The following is a 26,664-nucleotide window of genomic DNA, read 5'->3' on the forward strand; positions in this document are numbered from 1 at the left end:
TCCCCTTAAAACAACTGACCCATCTAGCTGTAATCCCTTCTCTTGTAAGCTCTGTATAGTGACTGACTGTGGGAATGCACACCAGACGCTCTCCCACTCTGCTACAAAGAGGGGTGATATACACATATACACCCACCCACCTTGCCCCCGATGTCTCTCTTAGCACAGCTAGCATGAACAAAACACTTCATTTCTGATAATTCTAGTGACTAAGCAATAGGTGCTTGGTGGATACTGATTACTTTATCTTCAAGGGAAACTCTTACTATTAACTGTGAGAGACTCAATCTAAAGGGACAACTAGAAACAGGGTAAATTAATTTGGGAAAGAGAATCTATTCATGTGAGGATTCTTATGGTAATCTTGTGGCAGCAAGTGGCCACTCTTAATCATACATCTGGCATCTGTACTCTCTCTCTCTCTCTCTCTCTCTCTCTCTCTCTCTCTCTCTCTCTCTCTCTCTCTCTCTCTCTCTCTCTCTCTCTCTCTCTCTCTCTCTCTCTCTCTCTCTCTCTTCCTTCATTCTTTCTCACTTTGTGCTCTCACTTCTTCTTTTGTTTGTGTTACATCACTTTATCTTGCTCCACACAACATGCCCCTCATAAACAAACATTTTTGGAAGATATACAGAAGCTTATGAAAATTTTAGGAACATACAAATTCAAAATCAACATGGGCCATCATCAGATTCAAACAAGGGGGATATACAAATTACAAGGTATCAAATACTTCTACAACATTGACATAAATAACTACTACACAGTTAGAAACAATAGAGCTCCCACTTGACCCTCCAACTCAATCTGCCATTTCTTTCTCCTCCTCCTTTTCCTCCTTTGAGATCTGTCACTGGTTCTTCACCAGGACTTGTGGTCTTCATAGGTACACTAGCATGCAATTTTACTCCTGCAGGGTATTGGATGTAGAACTTTCCTCCAGCAACTATGGCTGCTCCACTTCCTCCTGTGACTCTTGTATTCTTTCCTCCTGTCTCTGTTGTCTTCTCTGTTCTTTACTTCCACTACTTCTCCATCTACTCTCACCTCTCCTCATCTCTCTACTACACAGCTTATTCCCTCTATATCTTCTCCCCCATACAGTGCAAACATCAGAGTCACCATACCACAACATCCCTATGTCCTTGCAACACACAATGCACCCACCAGGGACCTTATTCTCCTGGTGCAACTTCACAGCACTGCCAGGCAAAATACTTCCTGGCCAAAACTCTCCTTCTGGCTGCCAAACAAATCTTACTCACTGGCTCTCTCAAATCTCCTCCCTGGAGAACACATCAGTCTCACTTCTGGGTCTTCACAGCCCACTATATCACTCCTGTTTGCCCACTTGTGGCTCCATGGAACCTCCATGTCACACCTATAAAACTGATGAAACAAAAATGCCACTTCCTCAGCAAGACTAAGAGGTGCCATCTGGCTGCTCTTAACAAAACAACATAGTGATTCTCAGGTGTGACATGATCAAGTCTGTTTTGCAATATCAGGTACAACAACACTATTAGTCTACATTCCTCCTGCCAGCCCCTTGATGACATAGGTATCGCCACAGCAAGCTGACAGCTGCTCCTTTCCAGGACAGAGCACACTGAGTCAAACTCCTGCATGTGGCCATCACTAAGCAATAAACCTTGGCTCCAACATGAGCTCAGCCAACATGCCCCTGGGCCAGACCCACTGGTCCCAGCAACTTCTCCTGTGTGCAAGTTTCTCTCATCATTCCCAATACCGTGTCGCTTTGAGGAAGCTGACATCCATCATCACATACAACATTGCTTGGGCCCAGCACCTGACAGTTAACAAGAATTTGGTCAAACAAAGCCACCAGGAACACTGAGGATGCTTCCTGAGCAGCAAGCAACACATCATAAGCAACTTCACTTGGCATTGCCTCCCGACATGGCGTTGTAACGCTTGCGCTAACTACATCATAACAACTTGCCCCAGAAAGAGGAATCAAGTGAGCAACATTACAACTCATCCTCACATGAGGAGAAACAATACTGGCCATGACACACCTGAGAGGCCTCAGGTGAAAGGTCATCAGGCTTGCCAGCCTGACCCACACAGTCAATAAACATGGCCACTTCCGAACCCTCCTTAACTATGCTGACAGCTGTAGCTGTAGCTGCCAGCATGGGTGGCTCACTGCGTGAGCAAACACCCACTGTGCTTGGTCCTAGCAGGGGAGAAGCCTGCTCCCAGCCTCTGGCACACTCTGCAAAGGAGGAAACTCCTGCCTCCCCAGCAAAGTCATGAGTCTCCCTGCACACATCAGACACACCAGGAGACCCCTGACACATCAGGCATACCAGGCTGGAGCTCAGACTGAGTACCGGCACCCACAGTCTCAACAACAGGTAACTCCACCTGAGTGCCACTTCTGAGAAGCTCTGCAGGGTGAGGCAAACCATCATACAAACAACCCAAACTCAACACTCCATCCTCATCCTTGGCAGCACTCTAACCAAAGTCAGGTGCTTCTTGCAGTGACCGTGATGTTTCAGTTAGCTCCATCACACAGACTCAAATACGAGTCTGAGTCCGTCTCGTCCAGACCCTTGCCAGCAGCAGGACAGGCCTCTAGGCACTCTGCCCCCACTGTGGCCTCAAGACAAACTCTGCACTCCTCTTGTAGTGGCCCTGCCTTATTTCAGTCGACCTCAGGAGTCACAGATCCTGTGGGCACACAATGCTGGAGTGCTCGCCTTGCCTTTGGGTGAGTAACAAAATTAACAGCAACATCAGCACCCTCCACATCTGGGGTGGTATCCATGGATAGTGTCATGTTATTGGCCGAGTTTACCTTGAATGGGATCACGTTTTCTTAGTGTCCCCTGTGTTCCGGTTACCTGCCATTCGGGCATTATCCTTATTATTGGTTATAAGTAGTGTAAGGCTTACGGTATTTACTCATTTTATATCATGTAGTATTATTCTCTTCATAATTTAAGTTCTCTATATCTTTGTATGTATAAGGGAGGAAGTATAATTGAGGTAAAAATATGTTGAAAACAAGGGGAGCTTGAGTGGGCAACAACACATTCTAAGGAGGGGAAGGCAGAGCACCTTAGGTCATGAGGTATATCGAAGGGAAGGCGGCTCTCAGGGGAGAATCTTGGTGTGGATTGGTGATGGAGTGAGTTTGTGGAGGTATTAGTGGTGTAGCAGTATAACCTTGATATCCAGGATCAGGTTAGTGAATCTTTTGTGGTACCAAGAGCTCTTGTCCGCTGAAATTCGGTTGTTGAGTTGTGCCGGTGACGCTGTTCGAAAGGGTCATAGGTCAAATTGGCAGCCATTTTGTGAGTGGAGGTTGTGGTGTTGACCTTGGAAGCTGGTGTTGTGGTGTATTGGTGACTTTGGGGATGATGTTATGGTGTTATGGGTAATCTTTGGTGATGATGGTAATCTCCTGTGAGGCTTGAGGAGGTGAAATATGGGAATTATTGTCTGGGGACACGGTAATGGCGTCTTGAGTAAATTCCTGTGGTTGAGGGGAATATTTCTGTGACTGGTGGAGGTGCAAACGGGTTCTGGTGTTGTGGGAAGTGACGAGAACGTCATGTAGTAACGTGTACTACCTCATGTTGTTTGTGAATTATTATTAGTATTGATATATGTGCTTGTAACATAGAATAATCGTGTTTTCTACTCCCCCAACATTAATCTGGTATTAGAGGTGATTCCAGGTGTGCTAGAGTGAGAGATAATTCTAGCAATTTCGGATAGGTCGGGTAGGCACTCGAAGCCTTTAAAAATCCAGACCTTTAAAAATTTCCGGGATCAGTGTAATGTCCACTTTCTTGGAAAGATAACTGGGATTGTACAATCGTAAGTAAGTAAGCAATCATGACAGAATATGGGGGCCTGTCTGGGATTTTTGAACATTTGTGGAGTGTAACGAGTGTTACATGGTGATTGTCGTTGGGAGGAATTTACTTGTGTGAAATATTTCTTTAAAACTGTGCATATATTGTGGTGAATATTTGGAGGAATATTTTGTGGAGTGTAGTGATTGTAACCATGGCCACTAAACGTGTTGAGATGTTCCTTCTGTCGAGAAGTGTGCATGATTTGTACACACTAACCAGGGAGGAATTATGTTCATTGGCTGAGAGGTTTCAAGTGGAGTTGAAATCCAAGAAAAAAGAGGAAATGCAGGCGGAGTTGAAGAATGCTCTTGTGGAGAGGAGCTGGTTTGAAAATGATGGTGGTGAAAGTGAGGATAATGATGGGGAGAGTGTAGAGGAAGGTGCTGAGGTCAGTGAGATAAACCTGGGTGCGTTTGGTGGAACAGATAGCCTTTCTAGTAGTGAAAAATTTGAGTTAATGAAACTTCAGATGCAACTGCAGATGCAGAGGGAGCAGAGTAGAAAGAGGTGGAGTTGCAGCAGATACAGATGAAAAAGGAGATCAAGATAGAAAAGATTAGAGCAGAAAGAAAAAATAAAGTAAATGAGACCAGGGCAGGAAATGGTGCTCAAAGCAATGGGGATTTAGAGAGAAAGGTCATCAGTATGCCTAACTTTGTGGAAGGGGAGGAAGAAAACTTCTTCGTCCAATTTGAAAAAACTGCAAAGTTGATGGGATGGGATGAAAACGATTGGGCATTACTCGTCCAGTCTAAATTTGAGGGAATGGCCCGAGAGGTATATGTGAATTTGAGTGAGCGAGAAGCGAGTGATTATGAAGTGGTAAAGGAAGCGGTGTTGTGATCAACCCTTCTATGTCCGAGTGTGTACCGGGAAAAGTTCCGCAAAACGTCCAGGTGATACTTATCTCGGGATGGCTCAAGAGGTTGGCCTTAAACTGGACTGGTGGCTGAAGGCCGAGGAAGCCACTACAGCTGAGGAGATAAAAGCAGTTATGTGGATGGAACAATTTATGAACCAAATGCCCCTCAGTTTAAAATATGAGCTCGTATCACACAACGTGAGAGATGTGATGGAAGCCGGACGCAGACCTGATAAGTACTGTGCGATCCATGGGCAGAACGGAGATGAACACCAAGGAGGGAGAAAGCCATTCTCCAACAAAAATGATGGTCATCAGAGATATAAGAATGACCGCCAGATGAGCTCGACATCAGTCCATAGATCAAACCAGCCTCACCCTAACAACTATAGTTTTCCTTACACTTACACCATGCCCCCGCCAGCCGACCACAGCATGAGGTCTACGCCCTATAGGAGTAGGCCCAGGAGCACTACCTATTACTAGAAGGGTAGTGGTGATGAAGGTGCAGTTAAGTGCCTTGGATGTGGAAGTAGTGGGCATAAGAAGTACCAGTGTCCGAAGGGACAGCTGAAGCCAGTGGGAGCAGTTGCCACCCAAAGAGACCTGATAAAGTATGTGGAGAATATGAATGCAGAGATACAAGAGGAGCTGCAGAAAGATGAGGGCTTTGAGCATTTCACCAGCAAGGGCACATGAAAGTGGAGGGAAGTCCAGAGAAGGTGATCAGAATCCTCCGGGATACAGAAGCTAACCAGAGTCTGATCTTAAGTAGTGTACTCCCATGGAATGAGGAGACCAGCACTGGCAGAGAGGTCTCATGCAAGGGTGCAGGAGGCAAGTTTAGTATTCCCCTGCACAAAGTTTGGTTGGACTGCGGATACGTCACTGGAGAGGTGACGGTGGGAGTGAAGGAGACACTGGCCGTAGCTGGAGTGGATATGCTGGTCAGGAATGACCTGGCTGGAGGTCGAGTTATCCCTAAACTTCAGATGGTAGACAACCCTCTGATAGGGATGACAGAAACCACCACTCCAGCAGAAGTCCCTCACTCAACAGATGGGGAGGCAGAGGTGCCTGAATTGTTCCCAGTCTGTGTGGTGACCCGAGCGATGTCCCGGAAGGAACGCATGGACACCGAGGGAGCAACGCAGGAGGACGAAGACCTGGGCGTTCTGTTCAAGGAACCTGATGAAAAAGGAACTAACCCGGAATGTGCGAGTGATGAACCAGTTGTAGGTGGAGCCCAACCTTGATTTTCTGGTAGAAAAGAGCGAGTTGATAAAAGCTCAGGAGAGTGATGAAAGCTTGAAGTCTATATGGAATAAGGCTAAAAGGCTGGGTGAGCTTGACAACGAGTACGTGGGTTACTGTGCGAATAACGGGGTATTAATGAGAAGTTGGAGGCCTCTGACAGCCCCAACCTCTGATCACTGGATGGTGAAAAGGCAGATTGTGGTGCCACGGGTGTATAGGAAGAAAATTTTGGAGATGGCACACGAAGGTAATCTGCCAGGACACCTGGGGCTCAGAAAAACCCTAGGAAAGATCCTGTGTCATTTTTACTGGCCCAGAGTGAGAGGTGATGTGAAAGAGTTTTGTAAAACTTGTGGTTTGTGTCAGAAGGTGGGCAAGCCGAACCAGGTGATTCGCCCTGCCCCCCTTCACCCTATACCTGTGGTCGAGGAGCCTTTCAGTAAGGTGGTGATAGACTGTGTAGGTCCTTTACCAAGGACCCGGAGGGGAAACCATTATTTGCTGACTATTATGTGTATGTCATCCAGGTTTCCTGAGGCCATTCCCCTCAGGAGTATAAACTCTAAAAACATTGTGAGGGAACTGGTGAAATTTTTCTCCTGGGTGGGAATTCCTAAGGTGTTGCAGTCAGACCAGGGAAGTAATTTCACTTCTCACACGTTCAAGGAAATCCTAAGGGGTCTAAAGATTGAACAGAGACTGTTCAATGTGTAGAAAGATTTCACCAAACTCTTAAAAACACTCTCAGGATGTATTGTAAGGAGACGAGTATTGAGTGGGATGAGGCATTGCCACTAGCCTTGTTTGCATTAAGGGACAATGTGCAAGAGTCAACTGGTTTCAGCCCATTTGAGTTAGTGTATGGGCATGAGGTGAACGGTCCTTTAAGGATGGTGAAAGAAAAATGGTTGGGAGCAGAGGAGCCTCCTACTGCGGTGAAATATGTATCTGATTTCAAGGACAGATTGATGAGAACTAGGGAAATTGCTCAGGAAAATTTGAAAAATAGTCAGAGTGAGATGAAAGGCTGGTATGACAAGAAGGTGAAGGCCAGATCTTTCCAGCCTGGGGACAAGGTCTTGGTTCTTTTCCCATTTCAGGGTGATCCTTTCAAAGCCAGGTTCAGCGGTCCTTGGGAGATTGAGAGGAAAATGAGTGATGTGAATTACATTGTAAAAACTCCAGGGAGGAAGAAAAAGAACCAGTTGTGTCATGTAAACATGTTGAAGCCATTTCATGAAAGGGACAGAGAAAATGGAGGTGATGTAGTAGAAGGAGTAAGAATTGTGAGTGTTGTGAATGTAACCACTGACGTGGAAGAGAAGTGGTCTGAAGTGAAACTGAGCAGGTGTGAAGGGATGGTGCTAGAGAACTCAGCTGTGTTAGAGAATTTAAATGATAAACTGGGGGACATGGAGGTAGAAAAGAAGGAAAGGATTAGGGAGATAATTGAAAGATTCAATTCTTTGTTCCCTGATGCACCTAGGAAAACAAATGTGGTGGTTCATGATGTGGATGTTGGGGAGGCTGAACCCATCAAACAGCATCCCTACAGAGTTAACCCGCAGAAAAGAGAGATCATGAGAAAAGAAGTAGAGTATATGCTGGAACACGACTTGATTGAGCCCAGTGAGAGCCCATGGAGCTCGCCATGTGTACTGGTGCCCAAACCTGGTCAAGAGAGTTTCCGTTTTTGTACGGACTATAGGAAGGTTAACATGGTAACAAAACCTGATGCTTACCCTATCCCTAGAGTTGATGATTGTATAGATCATGTAGGAAGTGCCAACTTCATAACAAAAATTGACTTGTTAAAGGGATACTGGCAAGTAGGACTCACTGAGAGGGCAAAAGCCATATCAGCTTTTGTCACCATGGATGGATTGTACCAGTACAAAGTTCTTCTGTTTGGGATGAAGAACAGAGGGAGTTCTTTTCAGAGATTAATGAACAGAGTGCTGAAGGGTTTGAAGGGATGTTCTGTGTACATAGACGACATATTGTTGTACACTGAGAGTTGGGAAGAGCATGTGCAGCTGCTGGAGGAAGTGTTCAGGAGGCTGGATGATGCCAACCTTACTGTCAACTTAGCAAAAAGTAATTTCGTGCAAGCTCACGTGGAGTACTTAGGTTTCAAGATTGGGAGAGGTGAAGTGAGAGCTGTGGAAGCCAAGGTGAAAGATATTGTAAATCTCCCTCCACCCACCAATAGGAAGGAGATACTGAGATTCTTAGGGGCCAGTGGATATTACAGGAGATTTTGTAAAAATTTCTCTGATGTTGCTACACCCCTGACCAAGTTGCTGAATAAGAAGTCAAAATTTTGTTGGGATAAGCATTGTGAGGAAGCTTTTGTGGAGATTAAGAAAATGTTAGTCAGTGCCCCAGTGCTGCACATGCCTGATTATGAAAAACCATTTGTATTGTATGTGGATGCCAGTCAGAATGGTGTGGGTGGTGTGTTAATGCAAGAACATGAGGGAATGGAGCACCCCATAGGCTATTATTCTAAAAAGTTGTTACCATATCAAAGGGCTTACAGCACTATTGAGAAAGAGGCTTTGGGCCTAGTGCTGAGTTTGAGTCATTTTGAAGTGTACGTCAGAGGGACGGGACAGCCTGTGCAGGTCTTCACCGAACACAATCCGCTCATTTTCTTGCATAAAATGAAAAACTCCAATCAGAGGCTGATGAGGTAGTGCCTGGTCTTACAGGACTATGACTTAGAGATTCACCATGTAAAAGGCAGTGAGAATATAATTGCCGATTTTTTTTTTTTTTTTTATGTAGGAAGGATACTGGCCAAGGGCAACAAAAATCTAATAAAAAAATGCCCACTGAAATGCCAGTCCCATAAAAGGGTCAAAGCAGTGGTCAAAAATTGGTGGATAAGTGTCTTGAAACCTCCCTCTTGAAGGAATTCAAGTCATAGGAAGGTGGAAATACAGAAGCAGGCAGGGAGTTCAAGAGTTTACCAGAGAAAGGCATGAATGATTGAGAATACTGGTTAACTTTTACATTAGAGAAGTGGACAGAATAGGGGTGAGAGAAAGAAGAAAGTCTTGTGCAGCGAGGCCGCGGAAGGAGGGGAGGCATGCAGTTAGCAAGATCAGAAGAACAGTTGGCATGAAAATAGCGGTAGAAGACAGCTAGATATGCAACATTGCGGCGGTGAGAGAGGGGCTGAAGACAGTCAGTTAGAGGAGAGGAGTTGATGAGATGGCATGAATGATTGAGAATACTGGTTAACTTTTACATTAGAGAAGTGGACAGAATAGGGGTGAGAGAAAGAAGAAAGTCTTGTGCAGCGAGGCCGCGGAAGGAGGGGAGGCATGCAGTTAGCAAGATCAGAAGAACAGTTGGCATGAAAATAGCGGTAGAAGACAGCTAGATATGCAACATTGCGGCGGTGAGAGAGGGGCTGAAGACAGTCAGTTAGAGGAGAGGAGTTGATGAGATGGGATGGGATGGGTTGATGTGGTATACCTGGATCTCAAAAAAGCATTTGATAAAGTTTCCCATAAAAGCCTTATATGGAAGCTAGAGAATGGAGGAGGACTAAAGGGAACAACATTCAGATAGATAGAGGATTACTTACAAGGGAGGGAAATGAGAACAATAATCAGAGACACTAAATCAAGTTGGCGCAGTGACAGGTGGAGTACCGCAAGGATCTGTGTTGGCACCTATTATGTTTACAATATATGTAAATGATATGACAGAGAATCTAAATAGTTATATAAACCTTTTTGCTGATGATACAAAAAGAATGAAAATAATAAAGGATAAAAATGACTGCAAGGAGTTACAAAAGGATATTGACAAAATACATGCATGGGGTAAAAGATGGAAACTAGAACTTAACACCTGAAATGCCATGTGTTGGAAATAGGAAAAAGTAAAAAGAGACTGTGGAAGTACAAAATGGGAGGAGAAATAATATTGAAAAATAATGAAGAAAAAGATTTGAGAGTAATAATACAGGACAGTATCACTTGAAAGGCATATAAAAGGGATATTTGGCTCTATATGCAGCTTGTTAACAAACATTAGGGGGGTATTTAACTATTTAGATAAAAAAATGATGGAGAAAATTATAACAAGCATGATATGACCTAAATTGGAATATGCAGCAGTAGTTTGGGATCCACACAAAAAAGATATAGGTTCAGAAACAGGAAAGAATACAAAGGATAGCGATGAAGATGGTACCAGAATTGAAAGACTTAAGCTATGAAGAAAGACTTGAAGAGATGGGATTACCAACACTACAAGAGAGAAGAGAAAGAGGAGACCTGATAACAATGTGCAAATTTGTAAACAATATAGAAAGAATAGACAGAAATGACTTGGTACCATAGATGGAAGAAGGGAAGAGACAGACGTGGGGACATGGGAAGAAAATAAAGAGTGAATGTTCAAGTGATATCAAGAAATACAGCTTCCCGTATAGAACTTTTGATATCTGGAATGATTTGAAGGAAGAGGTGGTTGCAACAAATAGTGTACGCATGTTTAAAGAGAAGCTGGATAAATATAGTTATGGAGACAGGACAAAATGAGCTTTGGCTCATGCCCTGTACAATACGACTAGGTAAATACATCAAAACTCCAGGAAGTTTTAATGTTACAGCTCCATGACTCACAAGATACTACAGTTCAACAAAAAATAAAATTGTATATTTGAAAAAAAAAAGAAAGGTATTCCCATATAAACATACAACAAATTTGTTAGTCCCGCACACAGGACAAGACTGGCCTAGCATTGCACTCTGGTAATTTATTCATGAAGTATAGAGGAGTTGGAGGTATTTTTACTGACTCACTTTAACTCTTGCCAAAGAGTCTTGCCAAGTGTGACTCCACATCCCAACACACATACACACACACACACACACACACACACACACACACACACACACACACACACACACACACACACACACACACACACACATACATACATGAGTATACCCCAGGTCATGTCTACTAGATGCACACATATACAGTTATTTCACACTCGTCTTTTCTAAGTAATCTTTGTGCTGCATAGATTGGCAGCGCAAGTATATGTGCAAAATTGGTACTTACTCAGCTAATTAAAGAGACCTATTTACTTCCTTGACAGGTCTCTCCCACACCACCCCCTGTTCGGAGTCTGTTGGTCTCTTCAATGGGGAAGACTATGTTTTCACCTCAAGCAATATTGCACTGGTAGATTTTGCCAAGCTGTTCCTGCGCTATGGATGGGATGTGTACCGCCTTCAGAAGGTGCCAGCTGCTGTTCTCCAGGATTTTATTAAGTGAGTAATTGGTGATGAGTGAAAGTAACTAAATTTTTTTTTTTTTTTTTTTTGCTAGCTTGAACATGAGACACAGACACATTGAAAGCCTCCATCTTAGTAAGAAACCTTGGTTTTGTGTACAGTGGCAGCATATCCAGTCCCCTCCACTTCCTTGTTCATGACTTAGCATTGCCAGTGTATGGATTGCTTGCTGTGAATGTCCTTGCCTGACTCAGCCCATATCCAATACACGTCCCAGTCAGTACAAATAAGGATGATAAAGGGATTTTTTTTTTTTATGTAGGAAGGACACTGGCCAAGGGCAACAAAAATCCAATAAAAAAATATGCCCACTGAAATGCCAGTCCCATAAAAGGGTCACTGCAGTGGTCAAAAATTGATAAATAAGTGTCTTGAAACCTCCCTCTTGAAGGAATTCAAGTCATAGGAAGGTGGAAATACAGAAGCAGGCAGGGAGTTCCAGAGTTTACCAGAGAAAGGGATGAATGATTGAGAATACTGGTTAACTCTTGCGTTAGAGAGGTGAACAGAATAGGGGTGACAGAAAGAAGAAAGTCTTGTGCAGTGAGGCTACAGGAGGAGGGGAGGCATGCAGTTAACAAGATCAGAAGAGCAGTTAGCATGAAAATAGCGGTAGAAGACAGCTAGATATGCAACATTGCGGTGGTGAGAGAGAAGCTGAAGACAGTCAGTTAGAGGAGAGGAGTTGATGAGACGAAAAGCTTTTGATTCCACCCTATCTAGAAGAGCAGTATGAGTGGAACCCCCCCAGACATGTGAAGCATACTCCATACATGGACAGATAAGGCCCTTGTACAGAGTTAGCAGCTGGGGGGTGAGAAAAACTGGTGGAGACGTCTCAGAACGCCTAACTTCCTAGAAGCTGTTTTAGCTAGAGATGAGATGTGAAGTTTCCAGTTCAAATTATAAGTAAAGGACAGACCGAGGATGTTCAGTGTAGAAGAGGGGGACAGTTGAGTGTCATTGAAGAAGAGGGGATAGTTGTCTGGAAGGTTGTGTCGAGTTCATAGATGGAGGAATTGAGTTTTTGAGGCATTGAACAATACCAAGTTTGCTCTTCCCCAATCAGAAATTTTAGAAAGATCAGAAGTTAAGTGTTCTGTGGCCTCCCTACGTGAAATGTTTACCTCGTGAAGGGTTGGACGTCTCTGAAAAGACGTGGAAAAGTGCAGGGTGGTATCATCAGCGTAGGAGTGGATAAGACAAGAAGTTTGGTTTAGAAGATCGTTAATGAATAATAAGAAGAGAGTGGGTGACAGGAGAAGAACAGTGACCGTCTACCACAGCAGCAATAGAATGGACAGAAAGGAAACTTGAGATGAAGTTACAGAGAGAAGGAGAGAAGCTGTAGGAGGGTAGTTTGGAAGTCAAAGCTTTGTGCCAGACTCTATCAAATGCTTTTGATATGTCCAAGGCAACAGCAAAAGTTTCACCAAAATCTCTAAAAGATGATGACCAAGACTCAGTAAGGAAAGCCAGAAGATCACCAGTAGAGCGGCCTTGACGGAACCCATACTGGTGATCAGATAGAAGGTTGTAAAGTGATAGCATGAAGTAGTCAGAGGGTGGAGGAGAGGGAGAAACAAGCCCAGAATCGTCCAAGGTAGAGTTTTTAGCAAAGGTTTGAGCGAAGAGTTCAGCTTTAGAAATAGATGTGATAGCAGTGGTGCCATCTGGTTGAAATAGAGGAGGGAAGGAAGAAGAAGCAAAGTTATTGGAGATATTTTTGGCTAGATACCAGAAGTCACGAGGGGAGTTAGATCTTGAAAGGTTTTGACATTTTCTGTTAATGGTTAATTGTTCCGGGCAGAAATATAAAGTGCATGAGATTCTGGTGATGGAAGGCTTAAGTACCTTTTGTGGGCCACCTCTCTATCATGTATAGCACGAAAACAAGCTGTGTTAAACCAAGGTTTAGAAGGTTTAGGATGAGAAAAAGAGTGAGGAATATATGCCTCCATGCCAGACACAATCACCTCTGTTATGTGTCAGCACACAAAGACGGGTCTCTGACACGGAAGCAGTAGTCATTCCAAGGAAAATCAGCAAAATACCTCCTCAGGTCCCCCAACTAGCAGTGGCAAAATGCCAGAGGCACCTTTGCTTAGGGGGATCCTGAGGAGAGATTGGAGCGATAGGACAAGATAAAGATATGAGATTGTGATCAGAGGAGCCCAATGGAGAAGAAAGGGTGACAGCATAAGCAGAAGGATTAGAGGTCAGGAAAAGGTCAAGAATGTTGGGTGTAGCTCCAAGACGGTCAGGAATACGAGTAGGGTGTTGCACCAATTGCTTTAGGTCATGGAGGATAGCAAAGTTGTAGGCTAGTTCACCAGGATGGTCAGTGAAGGGAGAGGAAAGCCAAAGCTGGTGGTGAACATTGAAGTCTCCAAGAATGGAGATCTCTGCAAAAGGGAAGAGGGTCAGAATGTGCTCCACTTTGGAAGTTAAGTAGGGATGTGTTTCAGATAAGAGTCAAAGCAGGTAGTTCACAGCAGGTGATTCATAGGTTGGCAATGCTAAGTGATAAATGTGGAAGTGAAGGGAACTACAGTAAGCAGTTTTGCAATGTAATTTTATGTCCAGTATAAGAGGCATCACCAAAAATAAGAAAAATGCATGTTAGTGTCAGTTTTTCATAAATGCTATTGCTTATTAACTTATTAGCTCTTGGCCAGTGCTCCACTTATATAAAAAGAAAAGAGAGACTGAAAGAAAACTGGACCTGGTAACAGTACACACTAGTACACAATATATAGTGTATACATCATTTATACTGTGGTAACCCCTAAAGGACTGGAGTTGGTAGTGATTTTCATCCTGCAAAGACCAGCCATCCAGCACAAGACATCAAAAATAGCTTGCATTCACACACACATCAAACTTAGTTTGCAGTGGAAAAGTAAATGAAATAGACTTTGTACTTAACATCAACATCATGTTTTTTTCTTTCTAATGATGCCATCCAGATGTCTCCACATGTAGTGGTCATGAAGAGACAGTGAGTTGGAGGGAGTGAATCACTTGTCAACAATGTATCAGTTTTGCCTGACTGGATATGGCTAGTGCCTAATGAATACAAATGCCCTGAGCTCTCTTCATGCATGCTAAACAATTTTATTGAATTACTGTCTTATTGCACTCACTTTAAACACTTTAAACACTTTAAACACTTTATTATGTTTGTCTGTAATACATATATAAGCTTAAGGTACAATTAATTGAAAGACAAACAGCCCATTATGAAGCACAAGCTTTTTGGGCACACTTAATATCTACTTAATACTGAAATGTAAAACAACACTAAACTAAACATCTAATTGAAGAAAATGTAAAAAAAAAAAAAAAAAAAAATTAATAGCAATAACAAAAGATTTAGGGACTCTCTCTAAGATATGTAGCTATTGGTCAAGTGCAAGCAGGTAACACCTGTGGTGTTGAGGTCTGAGGACAGGAAGGAGTGGGAAGGGAATTGGTTTCGTTAGAATCACCATCACTATTTAACCATAGTGAGAGGAGGGCAGAGACTGAGAGATTAATCTAACTAGCTTGCAGGCAGTATTATCAAAGACTAAACTACAAAAAAATGATAAAAAGTAGCTAAGTTTAACATAAAATCGTAAAGTGGTTATAACTGCATCTGCTCCTTGCCTGGTAAAGCACCTATTGCTACCTCCAGTCCTTTAGGTGTTAAAAGGGAAGCACAACTGATATTAGCTTATATACAATAAAGTGCCACTGTGATGTATAATAATGCCAACATCAGCATTAGATTTATATTATGTTAGGCTTAAAGCTGAGTGATCCCAGACTCCACTGAAAGTTTATCAAATCATATGTATTGCATGAGAAGCTTTGTGCCTCAACCCATCATTGCTGTCTCCACCAACAGTGTCTTTTTCAGACCATGCTCCACCTCAATCCTGAATGAGGATTTATCATTGACCTAATTTACAATTTTTTTTTTTTATGTAGGAGGTACACCAGCCAAGGGCAACAAAAATCCAATAAAAAAAAGACCACTGAGATGCTGGTCCCCAAATAAGGTCCAAAGTGATAGTCAAAACTGAAGGATAAGTGTCTTGAAACCTCCCTCTTGAAGGAGTTCAATTCATAGGAAGGTGGAAATACAGAAGCAGGTAGGAATTTCCAGAGTTTACCAGAGAAAGGGATGAATGACTGAGAATACTGGTTAACTCTTGCATTAGAGAAGTGGACAGAATAGGGGTGAGAGAAAGAAGAAAGTCTTGTGCAGACAGGCTGCAGGAGGAAAGGAGGTTTGCAGTTAGCAAGATCAGATGAGCAGTTAGCATGAAAATAGTGGTAGAAGATAGCTAGAGATGCAACATTGTGGTGATGAGAAAGAGGCTTTTTTTCTTTTTTTATGTAGGAGGGACACTGGCCAAGGGCAATGAAAATCTAATAAAAAAAAAGCCCACTGAGATTCTGGTCCTGAATAGGGTTTGAAGTGGTCGTCAAAAATTGAAGGATAAGTGTCTTAAAAACTCACTCTTGAAGGAGTTCAAGTCATAAGAACATGGAAATACAGAAGGAGGAAGGGAGTTCCAGAGTTTACCAGAGAAGGGGATGAATGATTGGGAATACTGGTTAACTCTTGCATTAGAGAGGTGGACAGAATAGGGGTGAGAGAAAGAAGAAAGACTTGTGCAGCGAGGCTGTGCAAGGAGGGGAGGCATGCAATTAGCAAGATCAGAAGACCAGTTAGCATGAAAATAGCGGTAAAAGATAGCGAGAGATGCAACACTCTGTTGATGAGAAAGAGGCTGAAGACAGGCAGTTAGAGGAGCAGAATTGATGAGACAAAAAGCTTTTGATTCCACCCTGTCTAAAAGAGCAGTATAAATGCAACCCCACCAGACATGTGAAGCATACTCCATACATGGATGGATAAGGCCCTTGTACAGAGTTAGCATCTGGGGGGCAGGGGGTGAGAAAAACTGGCAGAGACATCTCAGAACGCCTAACTTCATAAAAGCTGTTTCAGCTAGAGATGAGATGTGAAATTTTCAGTTTAGATTATAAGAAAAGGACAGACCGAGTATGTTAAGTGTAGAAGAGGGAGCCAGTTGAGTGTCATTGAAAAAGAGGGGATAGTTGTCAGGAAGGTTCCGTTGAGTTGATAGATGGAAGAATTGAGTTTTTGAGGCACTGAACAATACTAAGTTTGCTCTGCCCCAATCAGAAATTTTAGAGAGATCAGAAGTCAGGCATTCTGTGGCTTCCCTGCATGAACTGTTTACCTCCTGAAGGGTTGAATGTCTGTGAAAAGATGTGGAAAAATGCAGGGTGGTATCATCAGCGTTGGAGTGGATAGGGCAAGAAGTTTGGTTTAAAAGGTCATTGATGAATAATAGGAAGAGTGGGTGACAGGACAGAACCCTGAGGAACACCACTGTTAATAGATTTAGGAGAACAGTAGAGACCATCTACCACAGCAGCAATAGAATGGTCAGGAAGGAAACTTGAGATGAAGTTAAAAAGAGAAGGATAGAAGTTGTAGGAGGATAGTTTGGAAATCAAAGCTTTGTGCTAGACTCTATCAAAAGCTTTTGATATGTCTAAGGCATCAGCAAAAGTTTCACCATAATCTCTAAAAGAGGATGACCAAGAGTCAGTAAGGAAAGCCAGATCACCAGTAGAGCAGCCTTGAAGGAACCCATACTGGCGATCAGATAGAAGGTTATGAAGTAATAGATGTTTAAGAATCCTCCTGTTGAGGCTAGATTCAAAAATTGTAGATGGACAGGAAATAGAACGATAGTTTGAGAGATTAGAATGGTCACCCTTTTTAGGAACAGGCTGAATGTAAGCAAACTTCCAGCAAGAAGGAAAGGTAGATGTTGACAAACAAAGTTGAAAAAGTTTGACTAGGCAAGGTGCAAGCACAGAGGTGCAGTTTCAGAGAACAATAGGAGGGACCCCATCAGGTCCATAAGCCTTCTGTGGGTTTAGGCCAGTGAGGACATGGAAAACATCATTGCGAAGAATTTTAATAAGTAGCATGAAGTAGTCAGAGAGTGGAGGTGAGGGAGGAACAATCCCTGAATTGGCCAGGGTAGAGTTTTTAGCAAAGGTCAGAGCAAAGAGTTCAGCTTTAGAGATAGATGTGATAGCAGTAGTGCCATCTGGTTGAAACAAAGGAGGGAAAGAAGAAACAAAGTTATTGGAGATGTTTTGGCTAAATGCCAGAAGTCACAAAGGGAGTCAGATCTTGAAAGATTTTGACACTTTCCGTTAGTGAAGGAGTTTTTAGCTAGTTGGAGAACAGACTTGGCATGGTTCCGGGCAGAAATATAAAGTGCATGAGATTCTGGTGATGGAAGACTCAAGTACCTTTTGTGGACTGCCTCTCTATCATCTATAACATGAGAACAAGCTGTGTTAAACCAAGGTTTGGAAAGTTTAGGTCAAGAAAAAGAGTGAAGGATGTACGCCTCCATGCCAGACACCATCACCTCTGTTATGTGCTCCACACACCGAGACGGTTCTTTGTCGCGGAAGCAGTAGTCATTCCAAGAAAAATCAGCAAAATACCTCCTCAGGTCCCCCCAAGTAGCAGAAGCAAAACACAAAAGGCACCTTCGCTTAGGGGGATCCTGAGGAGGGATTAGAGTGATAGGACAAGATACAGATGTGAGGTTGTGATTGGAGGATCCCAACAGAGAAGAGAGGATAACAGTATAAGCAGAAGGATTGGAGGTTAGGAAAAGGTCAAGAATGTTGGGTGTATATCCAAGATGGTCAGGAATAAGAGTAGGGTGTTGCACCAATTGCTCTAGGTCACGGAGGATAGCAAAGTTGAAGGCTAGTTCACCAAGATGGTCAGTGAAGGGAGAGGAAAGCCAAAGCTGGTGGTGAACATTTAAGTCTCAAAGAATGGAGATCTCTGCAAAAGGAAAGAGAGTCAGAATGTGCTCCACTTTAGAAGTTAAGTAGTCAAAGAATTTCTTATAGTCAGAGAAGTTAGGTGAGATGCATACAGCACAGATAGATTTAGTTTGAGAGTGACTCTGTAGTCATAGCTAGATGGTGGAAAACTCAGATGATTCAAGAGATTGGGCACAAGAGCAGATTAAGTCATGGCGCACATAAACACAACATCCAGCTTTGGATTGAAAATGAGGATAGAGAAAGTAGGAGGGAACAGAAAAGGGGCTACTGCCAGTTGCCTCAGACACCTGTGTTTCAGTGAGGAAAAGAAGATGAGGTTTATTAGAGGAGAGGTGATGTTCTACAGATTGAAAATTAGATCTAAGACTACGAATGTTGCATAAATTAATGAAGAAAAAGTTGAGAGGGGGTGTCAAGACACTTAGGGCCGATACCAGAAGACCAGTGTCCTGGGGACATTTGTGGTCCCTTCCCCAGATGGGGACTCTGAGGCTGGTGTAGGAGTCGCCATGATTTTGAATTTTGAGTGAAGGGTGTGTGTGTAATTAGGTGCTTGTAGCTTTGTGTGAAGGAAGAGATTTGTCTTTAGAGTTGTCTTTAGAGGGCAGGCTGTGACTGCCCCCTTGTATTGTGAGACACAAAGAGAAATGTTCAGTGAGGTCACAGCTGGGTTTAATGATAAGTTCACAGCACCCCCTGATCCAGTGGTTTAGACCTCACTGGGAGAAATTATCATTTTGCCAGGTGCCTACTGCCTCCTCCTTGAGAGGAGAAGACAGAAGAGAAAGCTGAAGACAGTTATAGAAGAGGAGTTGATGAGACGAAAAGCTTTTGATTCCATTCTGTCTAAAAGAGTGATATGAGTGGAAACCTCCCCCCAAACATGTGAAGCATACTTCATACATGGATGGATAAGGCCCTTGTACAGAGTTAGCAGCTGGGGGATGAGAAAACTGGTGGATATGTCTCAGAATGCCTAACCTCATAGAAGCTGTTTTAGCTAGAGAGGAGATATGAAGTTTCCAGTTTAGATTATAAGAAAAGGACAGACTGACGATGTTCACTGTAGAAGAGGGGAGCAGTTGAGTGTCATTGAAGAAGAGGGAATAGTTGTCTGGAAGGTTGTGATGAGTTGATAGATGGAGGAATTGAGTTTTTGAGGCATTGAACAATACCAAGTTTGCTCTGCCCCAATCAGAAGTTTTAAAGAGATCAGAAGTCAGGCATTCTGTGGCTTCCCTATGTAAACTGTTTACTTCCTGAAGGGTTGGATGTGTACAAAAAGATGTGGAAAAGTGCAAGGTTTTATCATTAGCTTAGGAGTGGATAGGACAATAAATTTGGTTTAGATCATTGGTGAATAATAGGAAGAGAGTGGGTGACAAGAGAGAACCCTTAGGAACACCACTGTTAATAGATTTAGGAGAACAGTGACCATCTACCACAGCAGCAATAGAACGATCAGAAAGGAAACTTGAGGTGAAGTTACAGAGAGAAGGATAGAAACCATAGGAAGGTAGTTTGGAAATCAAAGCTTTGTGCCAGACTCTATCAAAAGCTTTTGATATATATATGGCAACTGCAAAAGTTTCACCAAAATCTCTAAAAGAAGATGACCAAGACTCAGTAAGGAAAGAAAGAAAATCATCAGCAGAGCAGCCTTGATGGAACCCATACTGGCAATCAATTAAAGGTTGTGAAGTGAAAGATGTTTAAGAATCTTCCTGTTAAGGATAGATTCAAAAACTTTAGATAGACAGGAAATTAATGTAATAGAATAGTCATTTGAGGGTTTAGAACAGTCACCATTTTAGCAACAGGCTGAATGTAGGCAAACTTCCAGCAAGAAGAAAAGGTAGATGTTGACAGTTGAAAGAGTTTGACTAGGAGGAGGTAGTAGAGTAGGAGGAGGTAGTAGACACCTGCCGAAACGATAATTACTCCCAGTGAGGTCTAAAGCACTGTTCAGGGGGTGTTGTGAACTTATCATTAAACCCATCTGTGACCTCACTGAACGTTTCCCTTTGTGTCTCACAACACAAGGGGGCAGTCACAGCCTGCCCTCTAAAGACAACTCTCTTCCTCCACACAGAACTACAAGCACCTAATAACACACACACCCTTCACTCAAAAATTTTAAAATCATCATGGCGACTCCTACACCAGCCTTGGAGTCCCCATCTGGGGAGGGGACCATAAATGTCCCCAGGTCGGACTGCCTTTCTGTCGACGACCCTAAGTGTCTTGACACCCCCCTTAACTTTTTCTTCATTAACTTCTGCAACATTCGCAGTCTAAGATCTAATTTTCAATCTGTAGAACACTACCTGTCCTTTTCTAAACCTCATCTTCTTTTCCTCACTGAAACCCAGGTGCCTGAGGCAACTGACAGTAGCCCCTTTTCTGTTCCCTCCTACTTTCTCTATCCTCATTTTTGATCCAAAGCTGGATGCTGCGTTTATGTTCGCAATGACTTAACCTGCTCTCGTGCCCATGCTCTTGAATCTTCCGAGTTTTCCACCATCTGGCTACGACTACAGAGTCACTCTCATACTAAATTTATCTGTGCTGTATACCTCTCACCTAACTCCTCTGACTATAAGAAATTCTTTGACTACTTAACTTCCAAAGTGGAGCACATTCTGACCCTCTTCCCTTTTGCAGAGATCTCCTTTCTTGGAGACTTCAATGTTCACCACCAGCTTTGCCTTTCCTCTCCCTTCACTGACCATCCTGTTGAACTAGCCTACAACTTTGCTATCCTCCATGACCTAGAGCAATTGGTGCAACACCCTACTCGTATTCCTGACCGTCTTGGAGATACGCCCAACATTCTTGACCTTTTCCTGACCTCTAATCCTTCTGCTTATGCTGTCACCCTTTCTTCTCCGTTGAGCTCCTCCGATCACAATCTCATATCTTTATCTTGTCCTATCACTCCAATCCCTCCTCAGGATCCCCCTAAGCGAAGGTGCCTCTGGCATTTTGCCACTGCTAGTTGGGGGACCTGAGGAGGTATTTTGCTGATTTTCCTTGGAATGACTACTGCTTCCGTGTCAGAGACCCGTCTTTGTGTGCTGAGCGCATAACAGAGGTGATAGTGTCTGGCATGGAGGCATACATTCCTCACTCTTTTTCTCATCCTAAACCTTCTAAACCTTGGTTTAACACAGCTTATTCTCGTGCTATATATGATAGAGAGGTGGCCCACAAAAGGTACTTAAGCCTTCCATCACCAGAATCTCATGCACTTTATATTTCTGCCCGGAACCATGCTAAGTATGTTCTCCAACTAGCCAAAAACTCCTTCATTAACAGAAAATGTCAAAACCTTTCAAGATCTAACTCCCCTCGTGATTTCTGGCATCTAGCCAAAAATATCTCCAATAATTTTGCTTCTTGTTCTTTCCTTCCTCTATTTCAACCAGATGGCACCACTGCTATCACATCAATTTTTAAAGCTGAACTCTTTGCTCAAACCTTTGCTAAAAACTCTACCTTGGACGATTCTGGGCTTGTTCCTCCCTCTCCTCCACCCTCTGACTACTTCATGCTACCTATTAAAATTCTTTGCAATGATGTTTTCCATGCCCTCGCTGGCCTAAACCCTCGGAAGGCTTATGGACCTGATGGGGTCCCTCCTATTGTTCTCCGAAACTGTGCCTCCGTGCTTGCACCTTGCCTAGTCAAACTCTTTCAGCTCTGTCTGTCAACATCTACCTTTCCTTCTTGCTGGAAGTTTGCTTACATTCAACCTGTTCCTAAAAAGGGTGACCGTTCTAATCCCTCGAACTACTGTCCTATTGCTTTAATTTCCTGCCTATCTGAAGTTTTTGAATCTATCCTCAACAGGAAGATTCTTAAACATCTATCATTTCACAACCTTCTATCTGATTGCCAGTATGGGTTCCGTCAAGGCCGCTCTACTGGTGATCATCTGGCTTTCCTTACTGAGTCTTGGTCTTCCTCTTTTAGAGATTTTGGTGAAACTTTTGCTGTTGCCTTGGACATATGAAAAGCTTTTGATAGAGTCTGGCACAAAGCTTTGATTTCCAAACTACCCTCCTACGGTTTCTATCCTTCTCTCTGTAACTTCATCTCAAGTTTCCTTTCTGACCGTTCTGTTGCTGCTGTGGTAGACGGTCACTGTTCTTCTCCTAAATCTATTAACAGTGGTGTTCCTCAGGGTTCTCTCTTGTCACCCACTCTCTTCTTATTATTCATTAATGATCTTCTAAACCAAACTTCTTGTCCTATCCACTCCTACGCTGATGATACCACCCTGCACTTTTCCACGTATTTTCATAGACGTCCAACCCTTCAGGAGGTAAACGTATCACGCAGGGAAGCCACAGAACGTCTGGCTTCTGATCTTTCTAAAATTTCTGATTGGGGCAGAGCAAACTTGGTATTGTTCAATGCCTCAAAAACTCAATTCCTCCATCTATCAACTCGACACAACCTTCCATACAACTATCCCCTCTTCTTCAATGACACTCAACTGTCCCCCTCTTCTACACTGAACATCCTCGGTCTGTCCTTTACTTATAATCTGAACTGGAAACTTCACATCTCATGTCTAGCTAAAACAGCTTCTATGAAGTTAGGTGTTCTGTGACATCTCCGCCAGTTTTTCTAACCCTCCCAGCTGCTAACTCTGTACAAGGGCCTTATCTGTCCATGTATGGAGTATGCTTCACATGTCTGGGGCGGTTCCACTCATACTGCTCTTCTAGACAGGGTGGAATCAAAAGCTTTTCGTCTCATCAACTCCTCTCCTCTAACTGACTGTCTTCAGCCTCTTAAATTAAAGCAATAGGACGGTAGTTTTAGGGATTAGAACAGTCACCCTTTTTAGGAACAGGTTGTATGTAGGCAAACTTTCAGCAAGGAGAGGTAGATGTTGACAGACAGAGCTGAAAGAGTTTGACTAGGCAAGGTGCAAGCACGGAGCCACAGTTTCGGAGAACAATATGAGTGACCCCATCAGGCCCATAAGCCTTCCGAGGGTTTAAGCCAGCAAGGGCATGGAAAACATCATTGCAAAGAATTTTAATAGGTAGCACGAAGGAGGGTGAAGGAGAGGGAAGAACAAGCCCTTTATTATCCAAGATAGAGTTTTTAGTGAAGGTCTGAGCAAAGAGTTCAGCTTTAGAGATAGATGTGATTGCAGTAGTGCTATCTGGTTGAAGTAAAGGAGGGAAAGAAAAAGCAAAGTTGTTGGAGATGTTTTTGACTAGGTGCCAGAAGTCATGAGGGGAGTTAGATCTTGAAAGATTTTGACACTTTCTATTAATGAAGGAATTTTTGGCCAGTTGGAGAACAGACTTAGCATGGTTCTGTGCAGAAATATAAAGTGCATGAGATTCTGGTGATGGAAGGCTCAAGTACCTTTTGTGTGCCACTTGTCTGTCATGTGTAACATGAGAACAGGCTGTGTTAAATTAAGGTTTGGAAGGTTTAGGATGAGAAAAAGAGTGAGGAATGTACAACTCCATGCCAGACACTGTCAGCTCTGTTATGTGTTTGGTACACAGAGATGGGTCTATGACATGGAAGCAGTAGCCATTCCAGGGAGAATCAACAAAATACCTCCTCAGGTTCCCTCAACTAGGATAGGCAAAATGCCAGAGGCACCTCTGCTTAGGGGGATACTGAGGAGGGATTGGAGTGATAGGACAAGATATAGACATGAGATGTAATCAGAGGAACCCAACAGAGAAGAGAGGGTAACAGCAAAAGCAGGATTAGAGGTTAGGAAAAGGTCAAGAATGTAGGTCGTATCTTTAAGATGGTCAGGAATACGAGTAGGGTGTTGCACCAGTTGCTCTAGGTCATGGAGGATAGCAAAATTGAAGGCTAGTTCATCAGAATTGTCAGGGAATGGAGAGGAAAGCCAAAGACGGTGGTGAACATTGAAGTCTCCAAGAATGGAGATCTCCACAAAAGTGAAGAGAGTCAGAATGTGCTCCACTTTGGAAGTTAAGTAGTCACAAAGTTTCTTATAGTCAGAGGAGTTAGGTGAGAGGTATACATCACAGATAAATTTAGTTTAAGTGTGACTCTGTAGTTGTAGCCAGTTGGTGGAAAATTCACGACCATGGCCATGAGAGCAAGTTAAGTTGTTGCACACATAGACTCAACATCCAGTTTTGGATTGAAAATGAGAATAGAGGAAGTAGGAGGGAACAGAAGAGGGGCTACTGACAGTTGCCTCAGACACCTGTGTTTCAGTGAGGAAAAGAAGATGAGGTTTAGTGGAGGAGAGGTAGTGTTCTACAGATTGAAAATTAAATCTAAGACTTTGAATGTTGCAGAAGTTAATGAAAAAAAAAGTTGAGGGGGATGTCAAGACACTTAGGGTCGATACCAATAGAGCAATTCAAACTAGGGACATTTGTGGTCCCTTCCCCAGATGGGGACTCCAAGGTTGGTATAGGAATTGCCATGATAATTTTTAAATTTTGAGTGAAGGGTGTGTGTGTAATTAGGTGCTTGTAGTTTTGTGTGAAAGAGAGAGAGTTGTCTTTAGAGGGCAGGCTGTGACTGGCCCCTTGTGTTGTGAGACAAAAAGGGAAATGTTCAGTAAGGTCACAGCTGGGTTTAATGGTAAGATCACAGCACTCCCTGATCTAGTGCCTTAGACCTCACTGGGAGTAATTATCATTTTGGCAGGTGCCTAAATAATAATTACTCCCAGTGAGGTCTAAAGCACTGGATCAGGGGGTGCTGTGAACTTATCAATAAATGTCCTTTCTTCTCTGTCACAGGTCTCTGTCTTGTCGTCTTTATCCCTCACTCCCTCTCCTTCATCTTCTTCCTCAGAGAGAGAGAAAGAAGGAGAGTACATACATATATGTGCATGTGTTCAAGTAAACTTGCACACATGATCTCCCACTCCTCTGTCTCTTTCTCCCACCCTTCCACCTCTTACCTACTCCAACCTCACCCTCACTGGCTGCCCCCCTCTTTCCTTGTCATATATTTACTTACAGTACTTGTGTTTCTTCTAACTTTTTAATCTGTGTGTGTGTGTGTGTGTGTGTGTGTGTGTGTGTGTGTGTGTGTGTGTGTGTGTGTGTGTGTGTGTGTGTGTATTTAACTAGTTATGCTTTATGGGGAAGAGCTATGCTTGTACTGTCTCATCTCCATATCTTTTGATATCCAGATTAGCCTTGAATCCATGTACACTTCTTGCATTTATGATTTCCTTATCCAGACTATTCCATAAATCAATACTTTGATATGGGAAACTATACTCTTGACATCTTTTCTACAAGCACTCTTCTTCAGTCTTTTTCCATGGCCTCTAGTATCTTATGTATCCCAAAATTATCAAGTCACTGCAGTCCACCTTCTCCACTTTCACATACACTTTATATATTGCAATCAAGTCTCCCCTTTCTCTCCTTTTTTTCCAATGTTGGTAGATGTAACCTTGCTAATCTCTCTTCAGTTAGTCTCCCTGATACTTGGTACTATCTTCATTGCTGCTCTCTGAACTCTCTCCAACTTCCTTATATACTTTTTCTTTGTAGGGCAACCACACTAAAGTTGCATATTCCAGTCTAGTTCTAATCAGTGATAGAATCATGTTACTGATTATCTCTTCATCCATTTACACAAAAGGCAGCCTTATTCTTCTCAACAAGTTATAAGTTTCTCCCGTAATTTTGCTAATGTGTCTCTCTGGGGTCAGATTTTTATTTACCATAACGCCCAGATGCTTTTCCTCTTTTGCTCTACTCATCTTCTCACCATTCAGCACATATTTTCCTTGTACTCTCTTCACACTCTTTTCAAACTCCATTACTTTACATTTCTTTAGATAAAACTCCATTTCCCATTTATGACTCCACTCTGGTATCTTGTTCAGATACTCTTGCAGCACTCCACAATCTTCCTCAGTCAACTTTTTTTCAACAACTTGACATCATCTGCAAAAAGGCTCATGTTGCTATTCACACTCTGTCACATCATTTATATAGATTGCAAACATGACTGGTGTCAGTACTGAACCTTGGGGTACTCTGCCTTTGACTTTCCTCTACAATGACTTTATATTCTTCCCATGGTCCCTTGTCTGTCTCTCTCCCTCCTCCATCTGTGGTACCAAGCCATTTCTGTTTATTCTTTCTATATTGTTTACTAATTTGTACATTGTTATAAGGTCTCCTCTTTCTCTTCTCTCTTGTAGAGTTGGTAATCACATCTCTTCAAGTCTTTTTTCATAGCTTAAGTCTTTCAATTATGGTACCATCTTTGTCACTATCCTCTGTATTCTTTCCAGTTTCTGTATATCTTTTTTTTTTTTTTTGAGGAGCCCAAACTATTGCTGCATATTCCAATTCAGGCCATATCATGCTTGTTATAATTTTCTCCATCATTTTATAATCTAAATAGTTAAGTGCCA

At 42.8% G+C, this 26,664-nt stretch overlaps 1 protein-coding gene across 1 annotated transcript in view; it reads left to right on the forward strand.

Moving 5' to 3' along the window:
* The window catches only part of LOC135113774 (prenylcysteine oxidase 1-like), a 210,812-nt gene that overhangs the window by 41,280 nt on the left and 142,868 nt on the right, over window positions 1-26,664 (forward strand). Inside the window, exon 3 of the mRNA XM_064029358.1 lies at window positions 11,141-11,315. Coding sequence (XP_063885428.1) covers window positions 11,141-11,315 — 175 coding nt within the window. The remainder of the gene's footprint in view (window positions 1-11,140; window positions 11,316-26,664) is intronic.

Source organism: Scylla paramamosain, chromosome 26 (assembly GCF_035594125.1).
Source record: "Scylla paramamosain isolate STU-SP2022 chromosome 26, ASM3559412v1, whole genome shotgun sequence".
In the NCBI taxonomy this organism is placed as follows: Eukaryota; Metazoa; Arthropoda; class Malacostraca; order Decapoda; family Portunidae; genus Scylla; species Scylla paramamosain.